This window comes from Nylanderia fulva, unplaced genomic scaffold, assembly GCF_048542155.1.
Source record: "Nylanderia fulva isolate GAGA-0341 unplaced genomic scaffold, ASM4854215v1 Scaffold33, whole genome shotgun sequence".
NCBI classification, from domain to species: domain Eukaryota; kingdom Metazoa; phylum Arthropoda; class Insecta; order Hymenoptera; family Formicidae; genus Nylanderia; species Nylanderia fulva.
Genome location: NW_028190400.1, coordinates 1071388 through 1086620, shown reverse-complemented (window position 1 = coordinate 1086620; position 15233 = coordinate 1071388). Strand labels below are relative to the sequence as shown.

The window sequence follows — 15233 nt, the reverse complement described above, 5'->3', positions numbered from 1 at the left end:
CTTTTAATATGTATTTTAATACGTATTTTAATCGCGCTCTACTCTACATAACATATAATGCAGTAGGATATACGACACATTTTGACATTATTCGACACAATAATTCTTGTCGAATAATCTCACGTGAAATATTTCGTGTTTTCACTATAGTAAAAATTAGCCAATCAACTGAATGCTCACTTTTGTCATTTTCACTAGGTTTTGAGATACACAATCGACCCCCAGGTGAGTATATTTTCGAACACAATCTGGAACGCTGCTGCCATCTGGTACATTTTCTAGTTGTTCACGAATCAATGTTCGCGCGTTCATCAGCACTCCGTGAAAGTACGAGAGTGAGTGTATTAATTAGTGTCTTTTAATTAGTGTCTTCGTTAATTATCGCATCGATCCGATCGCGTCGCGTGTACAGACATCGGGATCGCGATCGCAGACGCGATATTGATTAAATGTCATCGCTCTCGCTCGGTATTTGACACTCGGTCTCGAGCCGCCGAAAATTCGCGCGCGCGAATGCTTTTGCCGCGAAAATTTTCGGAGTTTTTCCTTGTCGATCGTGTTCCAAATACGCGATTGCGTGTTTTACCGAAACGCGTCGAAAGTGTGATAGCTAAAACCCAGTTTCTTCTACAAGGACAGTTCCAGATGCAGAGGTTGGTTTCCTACAGGAAAAATGATGCCGGCAGAATCCGGAGTACTTCGAAATGTGAGTCAAATTATTTATTTTTCATTATTTATTTTTCAAGCGATAGAAAAATATACGTCTAAGTATTGACCGGATATCTTGTCGAAGTAAACACGAATATGTAAATTCAAAAAATCCGGCTTCTCTACGGAGGAGGGGGAAGGGGGCATGTACTATAATTTTTTTCCTACTTGAAAGCGACAATTTTAATTTACATTAATGTTTACGCACAAAAATATACAATATTATTATAAAGTTTCTACAAAATCGGAGCTCTCTTTTAATATTACCATATAATTAAATATATGTGTACATGTATGAGTATAAAGAGAGACATTTTCTCTTAGAATTTACCCTGAAAATCATGGTAATCGTGGGACAATATGATACTAAAAGAATTTTAAGAGTTTCTAATTAAATATTTACCACAATAAAAAATATTAATATGTACATAGTAAATTTTACTATGTATGTACATAGTAAAATTAATCGAACATATTTTATTTCTTATTGTGATAGATATTAATATTTTATTGTGATATATTAATTTTTTATTCTGATAAACATCAGAGAAACTCTTATAAACATTCTTCCAATACTATATGTTGCCCCACGATTACCATGATTTTCAGGATAAATTCTAAGAGAAAATTCTTTGTACGAAATATAAAAAAAATATGTACAAATATCATTAAATATACGTGATTACTAAAAAAAAAATAATTTCGACTGAGAAACATTTCTAAAATCCTATTTATAAAAATCTTATTATACAGTTCTAAATTTTTTATGACGTACTTTATTGGCTTTTCAAACGATGGAAAGAGTGGCTTGTTTGATATTCTATTTGAACGCTAAGATGTCAAAGTGAAGATTTACCTTTCAAGATATCCGCGAACAAGAGGAGGAAGAACAGCGCGCATAATTGGCGGTGGCTCCTTCGTGCCATGTTGTCCCACGACGAAGCACAGGATGCACAAAAGTCAATTGTAGACGCGCACGAATACGACGAAACACGAGAAACTCGTCGTAACACACATATTCAAAATACAGTCAGTGTACAAACATAGAAATACGCGTGTATACTTGTCGGAGTAATAAAAAGAATGTCAACATTCGTGTATCGCGCGCGCTCTTCTCTTATATCAGAAACATACTTAATTTATTCCGAATCCTCTCGACAAGTCTCTCGTCTCTGTCCTCGTCACATTCGTGAAAATGTATCCAGTTCGCGTATCGCACATCAAACAATGAGATAATCACTGCAATATCAATGCGTGTTAATTACGCCCGCACTGATCATCACGTAACGAAATGGCGCGAAACGGAATCGTCCTCTCTCTCTCTTTCTCAATCGTCTAAACAGTTATGTGAATCTAGCACCCGACTTTTAATTTAATTTTTTAATGCAGAAAATTAAACATTTTTGTAGTAACATAATAGTTTCGTTTGTTACTTGTATCTATTAAAAAATACAAACATTTTTTAAAATAACTCGCATTCATTGAGATATCTCAGATCCACTAACGTAGTTGTTTTTTAGAATCGTTTGTAGTTATTTGTATATAGTGATTTTACTTTTCTTTATAATTACGCACAGTTTAGAAATTATAATTATTTAAATGATCAAGAGTGAACTTCGTCAATTTTAAAGATTCTTCATATCCGCTTTTTTCAGCTGAATAAATAATTCTCATTTCATCATTTGGAAAAAACGGATTTGCAAAATCTTTAAAATTGGCAAACTCCACTCTCTTAACCATTTGTTTAAAGTTTTATATTGAACATTTTATATTCAACTAAACAAACGCACAACGAAAAGCACTATAAATAACTACAAACGATTTTCACACTAGCAGATATGACAATCGAGATATCTCAATGGTGCAAGTCATTTTTTTAATTTTTATATTTTTTTAATAAATACAATTAGCAAGCAAAACTGTTACTATAAATAACCACAAACAAAATGTTATTTTCTGCATTAAAAAATTAATTTTTAAAAGTTGGATGCTAGGTTCACATATAGCTCGATCTTATCTTTAAACAAGATCATCCAAGATTTCTCGTGCAAGACACACGAGTGACAATTCACACCGTGTGTCATACATCGCGAATTGATAAAACTGATAATATAATTAACGCTAATTCTAATTAATTCTCCGTTATGATCATTACCAGAGGACACGATAACGACGCGCGGGATTTTCCGCGAGCGTCTCACCGCTATCACACACAATATCCGCGACAATTGTTCGACTGCAAGTGTGATTCCGGATTTTGATTTCGTCTAATTTACATGAATCGACGTCTCTCGCGACGCAAACACGCGTGCCGCTGTCGCGCACGTTCTTACGAAGAACAAACAAACACAACCTTCACCCCTCGATGTGTCGCGCGACACTGCCGGCGCGCGCTCAATTCACGCGACCTCATCCCTACTCGGGAGACGCTCGCGCAAGCGCGAGATGACGCGTGCGCGACGTTTGAAGTTTCCGCGCTGCGCTCCCGCTCCCATTCTCCCTTCAGCATTCACGGCGCGTCAACGTCGCTTATCTTCGTCTCGCTTGCAACAAGTTGCCTTTCGTACGCGTGACCGGAGGGAGAAGAAAGCCGTGCGAACACGGGCATATAACGGAGAACGATCGAAAGAAAAGAAAGCGTACGGATGTGCTTTCGACGCGGCCAGCTGTAATGAAATTAGATTAATGGTTCGAAGGACTATGCGAAACTAGCGGGGGTGCGAATGAAACAATTCTCGCAGTATGGGCGTCCGCTGAGGAATCAGTAATAAAAATGAAGGTGTTTGCTCTCCTTTTGAATAAACACTGGAATTTATTTGCGTATTCAATATAAAAAATAAAAATAAAAAAATTAAGAAAGAACAAAAAATAAGAAATAAAAAATGTTAATCATGCCCTCTCCTAAAAAAAATCTTGCGGACACCCATGCCTCGCAGTTTTCTTTTTTCGTAAGCGAAAAGTACTGCTAATATTAGAGATAAGCATGTTAGATTTGTTTGATTTTACTTTATTGATTAAAATATTGTAAAATTAAATGGTATATCTTAGAGCAGGTGCGATTCTCTTTTATAGCTTGTATCATTATTCACAAAACTTGAAATTAATGCAACTGTTATCTTGGCTTGGCTGCTGGACTATCGGAGTAGGTGGTCGATCCTTCAGAACTATAGCAAACACTATGCTGCAGATAAAATTTATGATTTATTATATATATACAAATTTATATAAATTAATTATAAAATTACTTTTTTGTTAATTTTTTTGTAGTTCTTGTAATAATTAATAGCTCAAAAAATATATCAAAATACATTTACACACATTAAATATACATGAATAAATGCAGCCATAATCACTTACCTTATAAGGTGTACGACCTCTAGATGTTTCTGATGGAGAAGCGGAAGTAGATTTAGTGTATTTCTTTCGTCTGTTAATCAAAAATATCTTGAAATATATAATCATATTCGTATATAATAGCATATGAATAATGATTAATCTAGCAATATGATAACAGAACTATAGCATATCTAATATTAATAGAAATATATTTTAATATAATATAACGAAATAAAACACGTGTGCACACTCACGGATAAATTCTGCCGATATTACTGATGCTGCCTTTGCTGTTGTAACTGATTGCAGCTAAGCAACGTTCCTCATCCATATGATCTTGACATCCCCCTGGGCATCGTCCAAACCTATTTCTCCACCACTCTTTCAATTTTTCAAGCACGCCCTTTCGCAACGACTTCGAAGAACACGTATCCGGTTGACAATAATCCGCATTCTCATACAAAACTGCAAATCTAAAGAGAAAAACAAATTAAATGTCATTACGAAGTATTTGTTTATTTTTTACAAAAAATAAAATATACTTTTAAATGTATTTTAAAAAATGTACTTTTTAGCAAACGCTCAAAAAATTTCATTAATAACTTTTCTATATCAGAATTATTATATTATTATTTTTAATATTATATCAATAATTTTATAAATCTCGAAAGAATGTAAAGTTAATTTGAAAAGATCCTCTTAAAAGTTAATTTTGTATTTTGCAGAGTTATTGCTTAGACTCTGCATCTAATTAGTTTATTTATTTAATTGTGCTTCATAAAATTTATTGTCCATAATTTCTCTCTCTCTCTCTCTCTCTCACACACACACAAAGGTTTAAAAAGTAAATAACAAATCTCATAAAAAAATTAGATTCGGTAAAAAAATTAGGATAAAAAATTGATAATATATTTTTTTTAATTATAATTGAAAAAAATATATTGAGCGTCAGAAAACATTTCTACTTACGGAGTAGTTTTCGTTTCGCAAGGTGGACATTCGAGTTGCTTAGTGAGGAATCTGTAGCACACTAAACTTAAACCCACTAATAACCACATTACCAATGCAGATACTATTGCTATAATCACGATTTCCGTAGTGTTAAGGGTCATTATTTTGTCGTTGCCTAAATTCAATTGACACAAACTTAATTATCCTTTTAAATCGTTAGAAATTATATATTATTAAATAAAGTAAAATACCATTAAAAATAAATTATATAAACAACTACCAAAGAAATTAAATTAAATGTTACAATATATGCAAAAGCAAACATTTTATCACATATTATTATTTTACGAGCAACTTACTTCGTTCCTTTTCTTTGTAAAGTATTTTCTCATCCGTCTGATCCGCACGTTCCGCACCTATTTGGGGCATAACTTGATAAGTCCCGCTTGTTCTACTGTTCATAATTCCGTCCTCTGTATCTGAAATGAAACTTAAGTTATAAGGAATATATTCCATAAAATTATTTACATTTAAAAAAAACCAAGAAGCAGACATATTTCTCTAGTATACTGCATGTTTTTAATACTGATTTTGATCTCAATATTATAAAGTAATTTGAAATAATATTTGTGTTTATTTTTTATTATCTTCTATGTGATTTTATAATTATGAAGTAAAATATGAAGCTTTTCCTAAAATTATACTTGCGATAAGACATTGCATTTATACGTAGCTTTGCCACGTAAATGCATTCGAAATACATCAAAAGATTAAAATGGACATGCATTTATATTTTATTTTTCTTTGAGATGCATGATCAAGTCGTACATGAATTGAAAACATGGTCAGAGAAATGTTACAAAATGTACAGTTCCTTAGCTATGCAAACGCTTAAACGGAATAGTATATCGGTCTCATTAATTTTCAAATACGATGAATTACAAGCAAGGAGACCGTCATGAAATATTACCTGATTCTCGCAAGGTGGCCATTACTCTGAGAACACCTCCGAATGCTGGATACCACTTTTCGTCGTCCAGGTGTCGACGCACCTGAAAAGCAAACGATACTTTTATTTACCTTCTGTCTGGGATTAATCTCAACCGCGTCAACAATTACGAAATGGAAGAACCTCTGTGAAAAAACTAAGCATGATGTTTTTTTCTAACATAAAAGCTGCAGGATATCTATTTCGGATATATTTCATGATTTATATCATTATTATTTAAATTTAAATTTTTTAAATATTTCGTAATTGATATTATCATTAAAAAACAGCGAAATTTATACGGATTGTTGCAACCAGATGTAAAAGTCTTTATTGAATCTCTGCAACTGCGTTCTTGTGCTCGATCGTGATATAATGCACTTTACGCTGGCGATGTAGTACTTTACAAGCACGAAAGCTGATTTTTCTGAATACAACGATTGCAGGCTGTCGGTTTTGAAGGGCAACGCGATGCTAAATAGAGAATCTGTATAAGAATCTATAAGACTTTTTAATCGATAAAGCATTCTTACAAATTGTTACTTAAAACTACCTGTTAGGATTCACTTCGTTATCGAGAAATGGAAGTGGTATAATGATTTCGCTCGTCGCAACTTCGTTATTATAGCCTTGTAAAAAAAATAAAAAATCTTATATTTGTATAATTCTCAAAAAATGGCAAACTATTTTCTTGGATGATAAAAATATTTTCAGTTTTCATTCTTATGTCAACCATATGGAGTAGTACTAAAATAGTACACTAATACTAGTGTCGTTTAGAGTTAAATTTGTTCCTTCTCACCATCGACTGCACGTCTAGAATGTCTTCGCTTCATTATGGATTGTTTCTTTTTTCTGAACGTGAAGCTTCGATAATCGTTCTCGAAAGCTATTCATTAAGAAAAAAAATTACAAATTATTAATCCTTTAATATGAAAAATAAGCATTGATTTATGCTCTCAAATCGAAATTAATTCGATACACACAATTTGCAAAAATCACATAAATATTTCTCTAAATAATAAAAACTTACAAGTTATATTTCTCTTTTGTAAAGATTAGTTACGAAAGACAGAAGTTATTTCCTTATTGCTTAGATAAAGAATCAAATTCAAAATGATAGATTCAAAGTGATAAATATAAGGCCAACTTATCGAGCTGAATATTCGAGATGTTCAGTCAACTACCATTTATTACATGTATAAATTATAAAACTACAGTCATTATATTAAAACTAACGCAAATTACAATCATTCTATAAACGTTTCGACCGCACGCGGTCTTCTTCAGTATAATTATTGAAATATAAATTCTTACAATTCACATAATATCGAAATTTAATTATAGTTATTCAGAATCAAGAGTTTTTGAGTAATTAACGCGTGTTTCAATCCGTCCTGTCCAACAATGTTCGCCTCGATATGATCCCTGATTTTGTTCAGATCTCGGATAGTTTCATCGTTAATATGCGAGAAATTAACCCGTTCCGTAGGCGCTATCATCGTTCTTCTTGATAATTTTGCTACTTATTAACAGTTATTAAGGATGACACATAACAAACCAACAATACAGAAAGACAGCTCATTTTGAACAGGATGACACATAACAAACCAACAATACAGAAAGACAGCTCATTTTGAACTGTATTGTTGGTTTGTTATGTGTCATCCTTAATAACTGTTAATAAGTAGCAAAATTATCAAGAAGAACGATGATAGCGCCTACGGAACGGGTTAATTTCTCGCATATTAACGATGAAACTATCCGAGATCTGAACAAAATCAGGGATCATATCGAGGCGAACATTGTTGGACAGGACGGATTGAAACACGCGTTAATTACTCAAAAACTCTTGATTCTGAATAACTATAATTAAATTTCGATATTATGTGAATTGTAAGAATTTATATTTCAATAATTATACTGAAGAAGACCGCGTGCGGTCGAAACGTTTATAGAATGATTGTAATTTGCGTTAGTTTTAATATAATGACTGTAGTTTTATAATTTATACATGTAATAAATGGTAGTTGACTGAACATCTCGAATATTCAGCTCGATAAGTTGGCCTTATATTTATCACTTTGTTTTCAATATACGAGCGACAATTGTATTAATGATAGATTCAATTTATATTTTTAGAAATTTCTTGAATATCGTGATGGATTAGCAATTGTACTTACGTGCTGAATACATAATAAGTCCGTTACAGGCAACCGATGTTTTTGGTGGTGTAATTATGATAGGAGGTATCTTGACACTTTCAATGTCCTGGGTAGGCTTCGACCAGCCGGCACCATTTGTCCGAAGGAAGATCTTTAATTCATCGAAGAGCTCAAACAGCATCTTCGCGTTACGATACTTGATATTCCCTGCGTAATACGAGCGTCTTGTGATAGGTAGGATGTAAACTCGCAAGTAACCACCCAGAGTATCTGCCAGAGCTTTCAACATCAGATGCTTTGTTTTGCCCACAGACAGTCTCTGCACACTCTCGAGACATATGTGAAAATAGTCCATGAGATGCGCTATGTACTCATCGTCTTGAGAATCAATGACTTTCACCTAGTAGAAAGAAAATTTCAATCTTTATGAGATATTCTTTTGATAATTCTTTTATATTCCTGCGACTACTTTTTTTAAATTATTATCTTCCACAATTTTTGGTTTATATAATGATAAAATATTTTACTCTTATTTACTCTTATATGTACATACTCTTTTTTAAATAATAATTTGTGTTTAATAACAAAATTCTTAGAAGATTATGTTCACGATAGATGCACCTGAGGCAAAATGTCTTGAAACATTCTCCGACTACTGAGGATGGCAAAATCTTCGCTGGTCCAGCACTGCTTTCCATAATCGTTTCTCTCAAATAAAACGGTACCGATATTGTGATCATATTTAAAAGATTTCGCATCGATTCTCCTGTTAGAGGCAATTAATAAATAATAAATTACATTTTATTTGAATTTGTAAAATGTGTAACACGATTGTGTTTCAGTGTGTTATCTTGGAGTTATATAAATCTTTTAATTCAAAGGAACATTCGTTTATTATTTAATTATCGGTAATAATTAATATTACAAAATAAAATCAACATATTAATATAAAACATTTTTAATTTCTACTTATATAATATATACATCTATGAAATGCAAGACAAACCTTTTATTGAAAATGCAACCTGCAAATATAAAGAGAAACAATAAGAAACATATATTCATACTCTGAAACACCAGAATTCCAAATTCAACCGCGTGATTCTTTTTCGCGGGTTTCTTGAATATTTTTGACAAGTCTATAACGACTTGCACCTATTTTATTGATTATTATTATGTCTGTCATACAGATTATTTCATGATGTTCATTTACGCACCGCTTCAGTATGCTAATATAAAACAAATACCTAATTTCAAGTATATATATATATAACTTCTCATTTTATAAAAATTACTAAATTTTAATTATGAAAATTTCGTGAAATTTAGTATTCTAAAAATGTTTCTTGATAGTATTACGCAAAATTATAAGTCATTATTTAATATGTTCAAGAAAAATATAAAGCAATAAAAATAGTGTAGAGTAATTTAACAATATAAATATAATAGGAATTGGATGGACTGATAATAGATAGACAATATTAAATGAACACTATATACACACATATGTATATATAAATATATATCTAATATAAGATACATTTAATGTCATTAAATACATTAATATGCTGAGAAATCCATTTAATTATACAGAGATAGACGGTAATAATTGTGTCCAATATATAATAATATATATATATATATATATATATATATGTATATATCTTCGACGTACATATACTATAAAATGAATTTATTAAAACGAAGAGTTTAATCGTGTAAACTGATAACTACAAAAGATATGAAGTTTTTTCTTTCTACTTTGTTTATCTAGTTATTACGAACTTTAATTTAATATAACTAGAATAACAGAAAAAATAGATATGTAGAATACATTTGCGCTCTCTCTCTCTCTCTCTCTCTCTCTCTCTCTCTCTCTCTCTCCCTCTCGTTGGAACGTTTACATTTAAAAATGCTATTTTAAATTGTTTCATTTTTGAGTGCTCATTTAAAACCTACTACAATTAATCACCATATTTTGCTTGAAGTAAAATCTTGAATTGTGTCGCTATTACATTCAACTTAATAAAGTAAAAAATACAATTACTACCTTATTAGCAACGCTGTTTCTTTTTTACGATCAAATAAGTATTGATCAGCAGTGTATATGTAACATCTTAATGCTTCTGTAAGCACAGGGCACAGAGTCAAATAAAAAATATAAGCACCTTCAACAATTGAACGTCCAAAGAATAAACGTATTCTTAATGTCAATCAATAACTAACATGATCAAAATATATATTGTAAAATAAGAGGATATCAACTATTATAATGTCGTCTTTATTCGTTATCTTTATTCGTCGCCTTTATTCGTCATTGTATTATGTTATAAATATTTATTGCAACATCAATGCAATAAGTTGAAAAATTACGTGTTAGGTGCTTTCATTTTACATAAAAATCGCAACTGCAAGAATTTGATCTCTTCTGTATTGAGTTTCACCACGCCTTCTTGATTGTCAATCGAAAGTAAAGTGCCGACGGCTTCGCGATCTTCTCCTAGAATTACTTTGACACGATCGCCACGCGATGGTACTACAGGTTCCAGTTGTTCGCATCCTAGATTAACAACTCGGTCTTCGGTAGGTAAGTAAACGGTGCACATACCGCCCTGTTAAATAAACATGTTATTTTTTTAGAAACAGAATCAGCGAAGCCTATAAAGTGTATATGTGTATATCAATATTGATATTGTGATAATTAAAAATCTGGATCTTATATGTACATTTAGAATTGACAGAATTACATACAGAAATTCCTCGAATGACGGCTTGTTGTCCAGCAAGTGCGGGATCATCATGAGAGTCGCGGATGCGTACTTCAATATCTGTCGTATGCCAATCTGAACCACTTATGCTAGAACCAACACCTGCATCCAGTCCAGAACCAGGTGTTTGCGGGTTGTAAGGGCTACCTGTCATACCTCAAGGATTATTAATCATGTCTTGCACACACACACAAAGTATGTTATCATCTCTATTTTATATTATCCTTTGTCATTATCACATTGCTTACCAGGTGTCATAGGACTGTAACTCATCGGAGATGGTGTTGCAAATGCTCCATGAGGGCTGGTAGTGTATCCAGTGCCACTTGGGGACGGAGTAGCAACATAACCCGCTGGACTCGGACTTGCGGTGGCGCTACCCGCAGGACTAGGACTTGGTTGATATGAACTAAAGCTTTGTTCCGAACCATACATAGTGCCTGGAGTTTGTGGAGTAAATGGTCCTCCAGTAGGTGGATATCCAGGCGCATAGCCAGGTGAACCACCTTCTTCCATACTGTAGCTGTCGAAATCATTCGTTCTAGCAGGTGTGTTAGTAATTGACGGATCCCAAGCTCCTGACTGTCCTGGAGTTCGCGAACCATCGTGCGATGGTGTCATCGAACCATAATGAGGAGTGCGAGAGCCATCTGTAACATTAAAATTAAACAAATTTTGAATAATTTCAAGTAAAAAATAAAAATTAAATATATTATATGATATTATATGATGGCGATTACTCACTTTCGTACATGGGTGTCTGAGAACCGTGCATAGGCGTTTTCGATCCGTCTCTTGCATACATCGGCGTTTGTCCACCGGCTCCGTAAGCTGGAGTTCTGTTGTAACTGCTGAAACCGCCGTCCTTTGTCGGGACACCGACGTTCGCTATGTGAGATCGATCGACAGAAATCGTTTGGCAAGTGGAATGCAGTTCCACACGCGCTGTGGTCTCTGTCGCGTCCTTTACAATACCCACGTTTCCCTTGTACGGTCCACCAGTTATCTTAATAGTTGTTCCAATTAATTCCCTGTCGCGTCTCGCACCACCGCCACCGCGACCTCTGCCTCTTCCACCTCCGCCACCGCCTCGACCGAAACCGCCTCTGTAAGAATGATCGATAGTTTACGTAAATTAAATTTAAAAGTTTATATGTATCTCGAATTTAATAAAATAGAATGAGAATGAGAGACCAACCCGCTCGGATGCATCGGAGAAGCAATTCTGGGTGACATAAATCCTGCTACTGGTGACATGGAATTTATAGAATTTGTCTTATTCCCACCAGACAATTGTAAATGTCTGGTCTTGCACACAAATATGCCACCGTTATCGACAAACATTCGCGAGTGTAGGAAAGCAAAACTCCTGTATAAATGTTTAATTTCACCACCTCGACCTGCATGCGGTCCGTCAACCACTTTAACAATATCTTTCTTTTGTATAGTATTTTGTTGCGAGTCCAAAGCAACCGCGTTCTTATTCTCTCGACGCTTTGTAAGACCCTGCGGTCTCGCTTCAACCACTTTTCCATGCATAGAAAGTACATGGAAATTCTCACGTTCCAATCGCACGATAACGCCAACTGTTTGAGTATCAAGTTGCACCAAGTCGCCCCATTGGAATTGTCCTAAGCTATCGACGCCAGTCGCCATGTCAGAACATAATTGCAAATCCCTTGGAAGAACCTCAAGTTCGTGCATAGATAAATCAGAGAACAAAACTACTCTATTTTGTTCTACCCTGACAATCAAACCTGTATCATTTTCATATCTTCCGGCTACAACCTGCGAATTAATTACAATAATATTGTATTAACATTATAAAAAATAAATTTATCTATTTTAATAAAAGAAGCATAAGTGACATTTGTAGACATTTTACCTTTACATGATCGCCTTGTGTGAAGTATTTTCGTAATTCTGAAGCTTGGAATTCCAAAGCTTCTTTTAGTTCTTCATGCTTGGGCATAACCATGATCATGTTTCCATCTATGGAAACTATTTTTCCTTGTAGATTTATCAATTCACCTTCACACACCTCTACATTATCTCCATTACTAAAGGAATGAGTTACAGCTTGATCTTCTTTTCCAGAAACTCCAGTTCCTGGTGCACCACTCAAATCTATCTCAACACCTTCTGGCGCTTCTTCAAATCTCTCTAATTCGGAAAGTGTAGGTTTAACACCTTCTGCGATAATAGCACTTGTGGTGAAATTCTTGTAGAGAAAGCTGCATAAAAATAATTAATCATTATAAAAAAAACATACAAAAAATAAAATATATATTATACAACACAGAAGCAAAATACAAACCCTTTACGACTGTATCTATTGCCTTCGAAAATCAGAAAATCTCCATCGCTAGTAACTTCTCCACCAATAGCACGAATTGCTTCAGGATCAAATGGTTTTGCTGGTGGTCTTCTCTTCTTCTTGCGTTTCAATGCTTCAGATTCGCTCTGTGCTGTTCTCAATGCACCGCGCGGTCTGGTATAATCTATTCTTGGCAATAATTTTAGATGAACTTGATTTTGCGCTAAGTCGACATAATCGACCTGAGCTATATCATCTTTATAAATGCCTCGTTTTAAACGGACCCATTGTTTAGCTTTTAAACCAGTTTGCTCTTTAACTACTCGTAGCACATCTGTCATCTCTTTAATCGGTACCATTTGCTGCTTCCATATACCCATTCTGAGATTTCCAACATTTTCGATAGCAGCTTTTACATGCGGCTGTTTATAAGCCTCTATGTAAATGTAACCCTTTACTCCTTCCGGGGCTACAACGGATTTTATCTGGAGAGGTTCACCTAAAATTTTAAGAAATAAAAAAATAATTATGAATATATACAACAAAAATATGACATTCAATTTCTTAAAAATTTTCATCTTACCAGAAAATTGATATGTAATAAATTTTCTCATCAATAAAAGCACAGTAGCTTTTTCTTCTCCTATACGACATTTCACCATCCACAAATTAGGATCTTTGACGCCAGGCAATAGAGTTTGCTGAGTGATCTCATCACTCATTTCTTCACCACCATCACCAAAATGACGAGCAGCAATCGATTCGTCAGCATATTTTTTCCTGAGATATTCCTCAATTTCGTCTTCTTTCTGTGAACTAATAAAAAAATATATTTATTAAGAGGATTCAATTATTTTTATTTAAATAAAAATCGCAAAGCTTTGTAATATATCTCTCTTCAAAATTTTAATACTTACTCCCACAGATTTGTACCTCTACGTCGTCCTTCAATCTCACGTGCAGTCGGGCCCAATTCATCCACTTCGTTTCCTACAATACCAATTTCTTGAGCACCTTCCTCCCAGTCATCATCTTCTTCAACTTCATCATCTACTTCAGCTTCATCTATAATAAAACTAAATCTATCTTTCTTCTTCTTTTTCCTTGGTCTATCGTCATCTTCTTCCTCTTCTTCCTCATCATATTCGCTGCTATTCAAGTCTTCCCCTATAATCAAAACATATATGAGAATTGTAAAGAAAACTTAACTTTAAAATTTATTAAGAAAACTAAACAAAAATTTCTTATATACTTTTTATTCAATATTAAAAACTTTCTGAATTATACCTTCTGGTTCCTCTTCTGGTTCCACAGCTTCTTCATCTCCCGACCTAACTTCCTCTGCTTCATCTGCCTTATCTCCATCCTCTGAACTATAAATGAAATAAATACACATTACATTAAGATAAAATATATTCGAATATAATCCTCCAACATATACATGTATACGTGTACACATATGTAACACTTAAGGATAAACTAATGTAAATATATTTAAAAGATATTACGGATTCTGCATATGTGCTATGTATGCAAATATAAGTCGAGGTTTTTACTTACCCAGATGGTGATCGGGAACGTGAACGAGACCTAGACGGACTCCTAGATCCCGAACTTCGTGAAGGACTCCCAGCATCGCTGGCACCTGTATAAGTTTTATTACACATTTTTCGCATCAGATATTTGTACTATCATATTGTTATTACTTTTATTATGACTCTTTACCTTCTGAATCCGACATTTCGAGATTATTTGCTCGTGAAAATGGAAAATTGCAGGAAACGCACTCTCTCAAACACAAAACAACTCGAATAAGGTTGGAATGAATAAAATGGAGTTATGGAAGATGGAAATGAAAGTAGAAAAAGTATAGTGGCGCTTCTAACGAAAATTTCTAGAACTCGCAAGAAGTTTACTCAATGAGTATACACGAAAGCGTCGATAATGTCATCACTTCCGGTTTAGGCATTTTCGGTTTGACGAATCGTATCTAGATATTC

At 33.8% G+C, this 15233-nt stretch overlaps 3 protein-coding genes across 6 annotated transcripts in view; all 3 read right to left on the bottom strand.

The window, feature by feature from the left end:
- The window catches only part of Ror (tyrosine-protein kinase transmembrane receptor Ror), a 275303-nt gene extending 272224 nt beyond the window's left edge, over positions 1-3079 (bottom strand). The window contains exons 1-2 of one of the 4 annotated variants that reach the window (XM_085484962.1): positions 2864-3079; positions 1565-2072 (exon numbers count right to left, since the gene is read on the bottom strand). In XM_085484962.1, the coding sequence (XP_085341088.1) occupies positions 1565-1634 (70 nt within the window). In that variant the 5' untranslated portion in view covers positions 1635-2072; positions 2864-3079. The remainder of the gene's footprint in view (positions 1-1564; positions 2073-2863) is intronic. The other 3 variants (XM_085484963.1, XM_085484964.1, XM_085484965.1) reach the window with 3 other exon arrangements.
- A 528-nt stretch (positions 3080-3607) lies between these two features.
- On the bottom strand, positions 3608-8518 carry LOC114941211 (uncharacterized). Its single transcript, XM_085484993.1, has 10 exons — positions 8167-8518; positions 6786-6872; positions 6537-6612; positions 6286-6457; positions 5966-6047; positions 5355-5474; positions 5014-5170; positions 4299-4517; positions 4066-4135; positions 3608-3889 (listed from the first exon to the last, which is right to left on the bottom strand). The coding sequence occupies exons 1-10, from the start codon at positions 8501-8503 to the stop codon at positions 3821-3823; spliced, it is 1389 nt and encodes a 462-aa protein (XP_085341119.1). The 5' UTR covers positions 8504-8518; the 3' UTR covers positions 3608-3820.
- Positions 8519-10408: 1890 nt separating this feature from the next.
- Spt5 (Transcription elongation factor subunit Spt5) lies at positions 10409-15074 on the bottom strand. Its single transcript, XM_029316108.2, has 12 exons — positions 14959-15074; positions 14794-14878; positions 14521-14606; positions 14151-14400; positions 13817-14049; positions 13234-13732; positions 12802-13150; positions 12115-12704; positions 11661-12022; positions 11165-11566; positions 10900-11063; positions 10409-10760 (listed from the first exon to the last, which is right to left on the bottom strand). Exons 1-12 carry the CDS (start codon positions 14972-14974, stop codon positions 10518-10520), a joined length of 3279 nt encoding a protein of 1092 aa, XP_029171941.1. The 5' UTR covers positions 14975-15074; the 3' UTR covers positions 10409-10517.
- Positions 15075-15233: the final 159 nt, after the last annotated feature.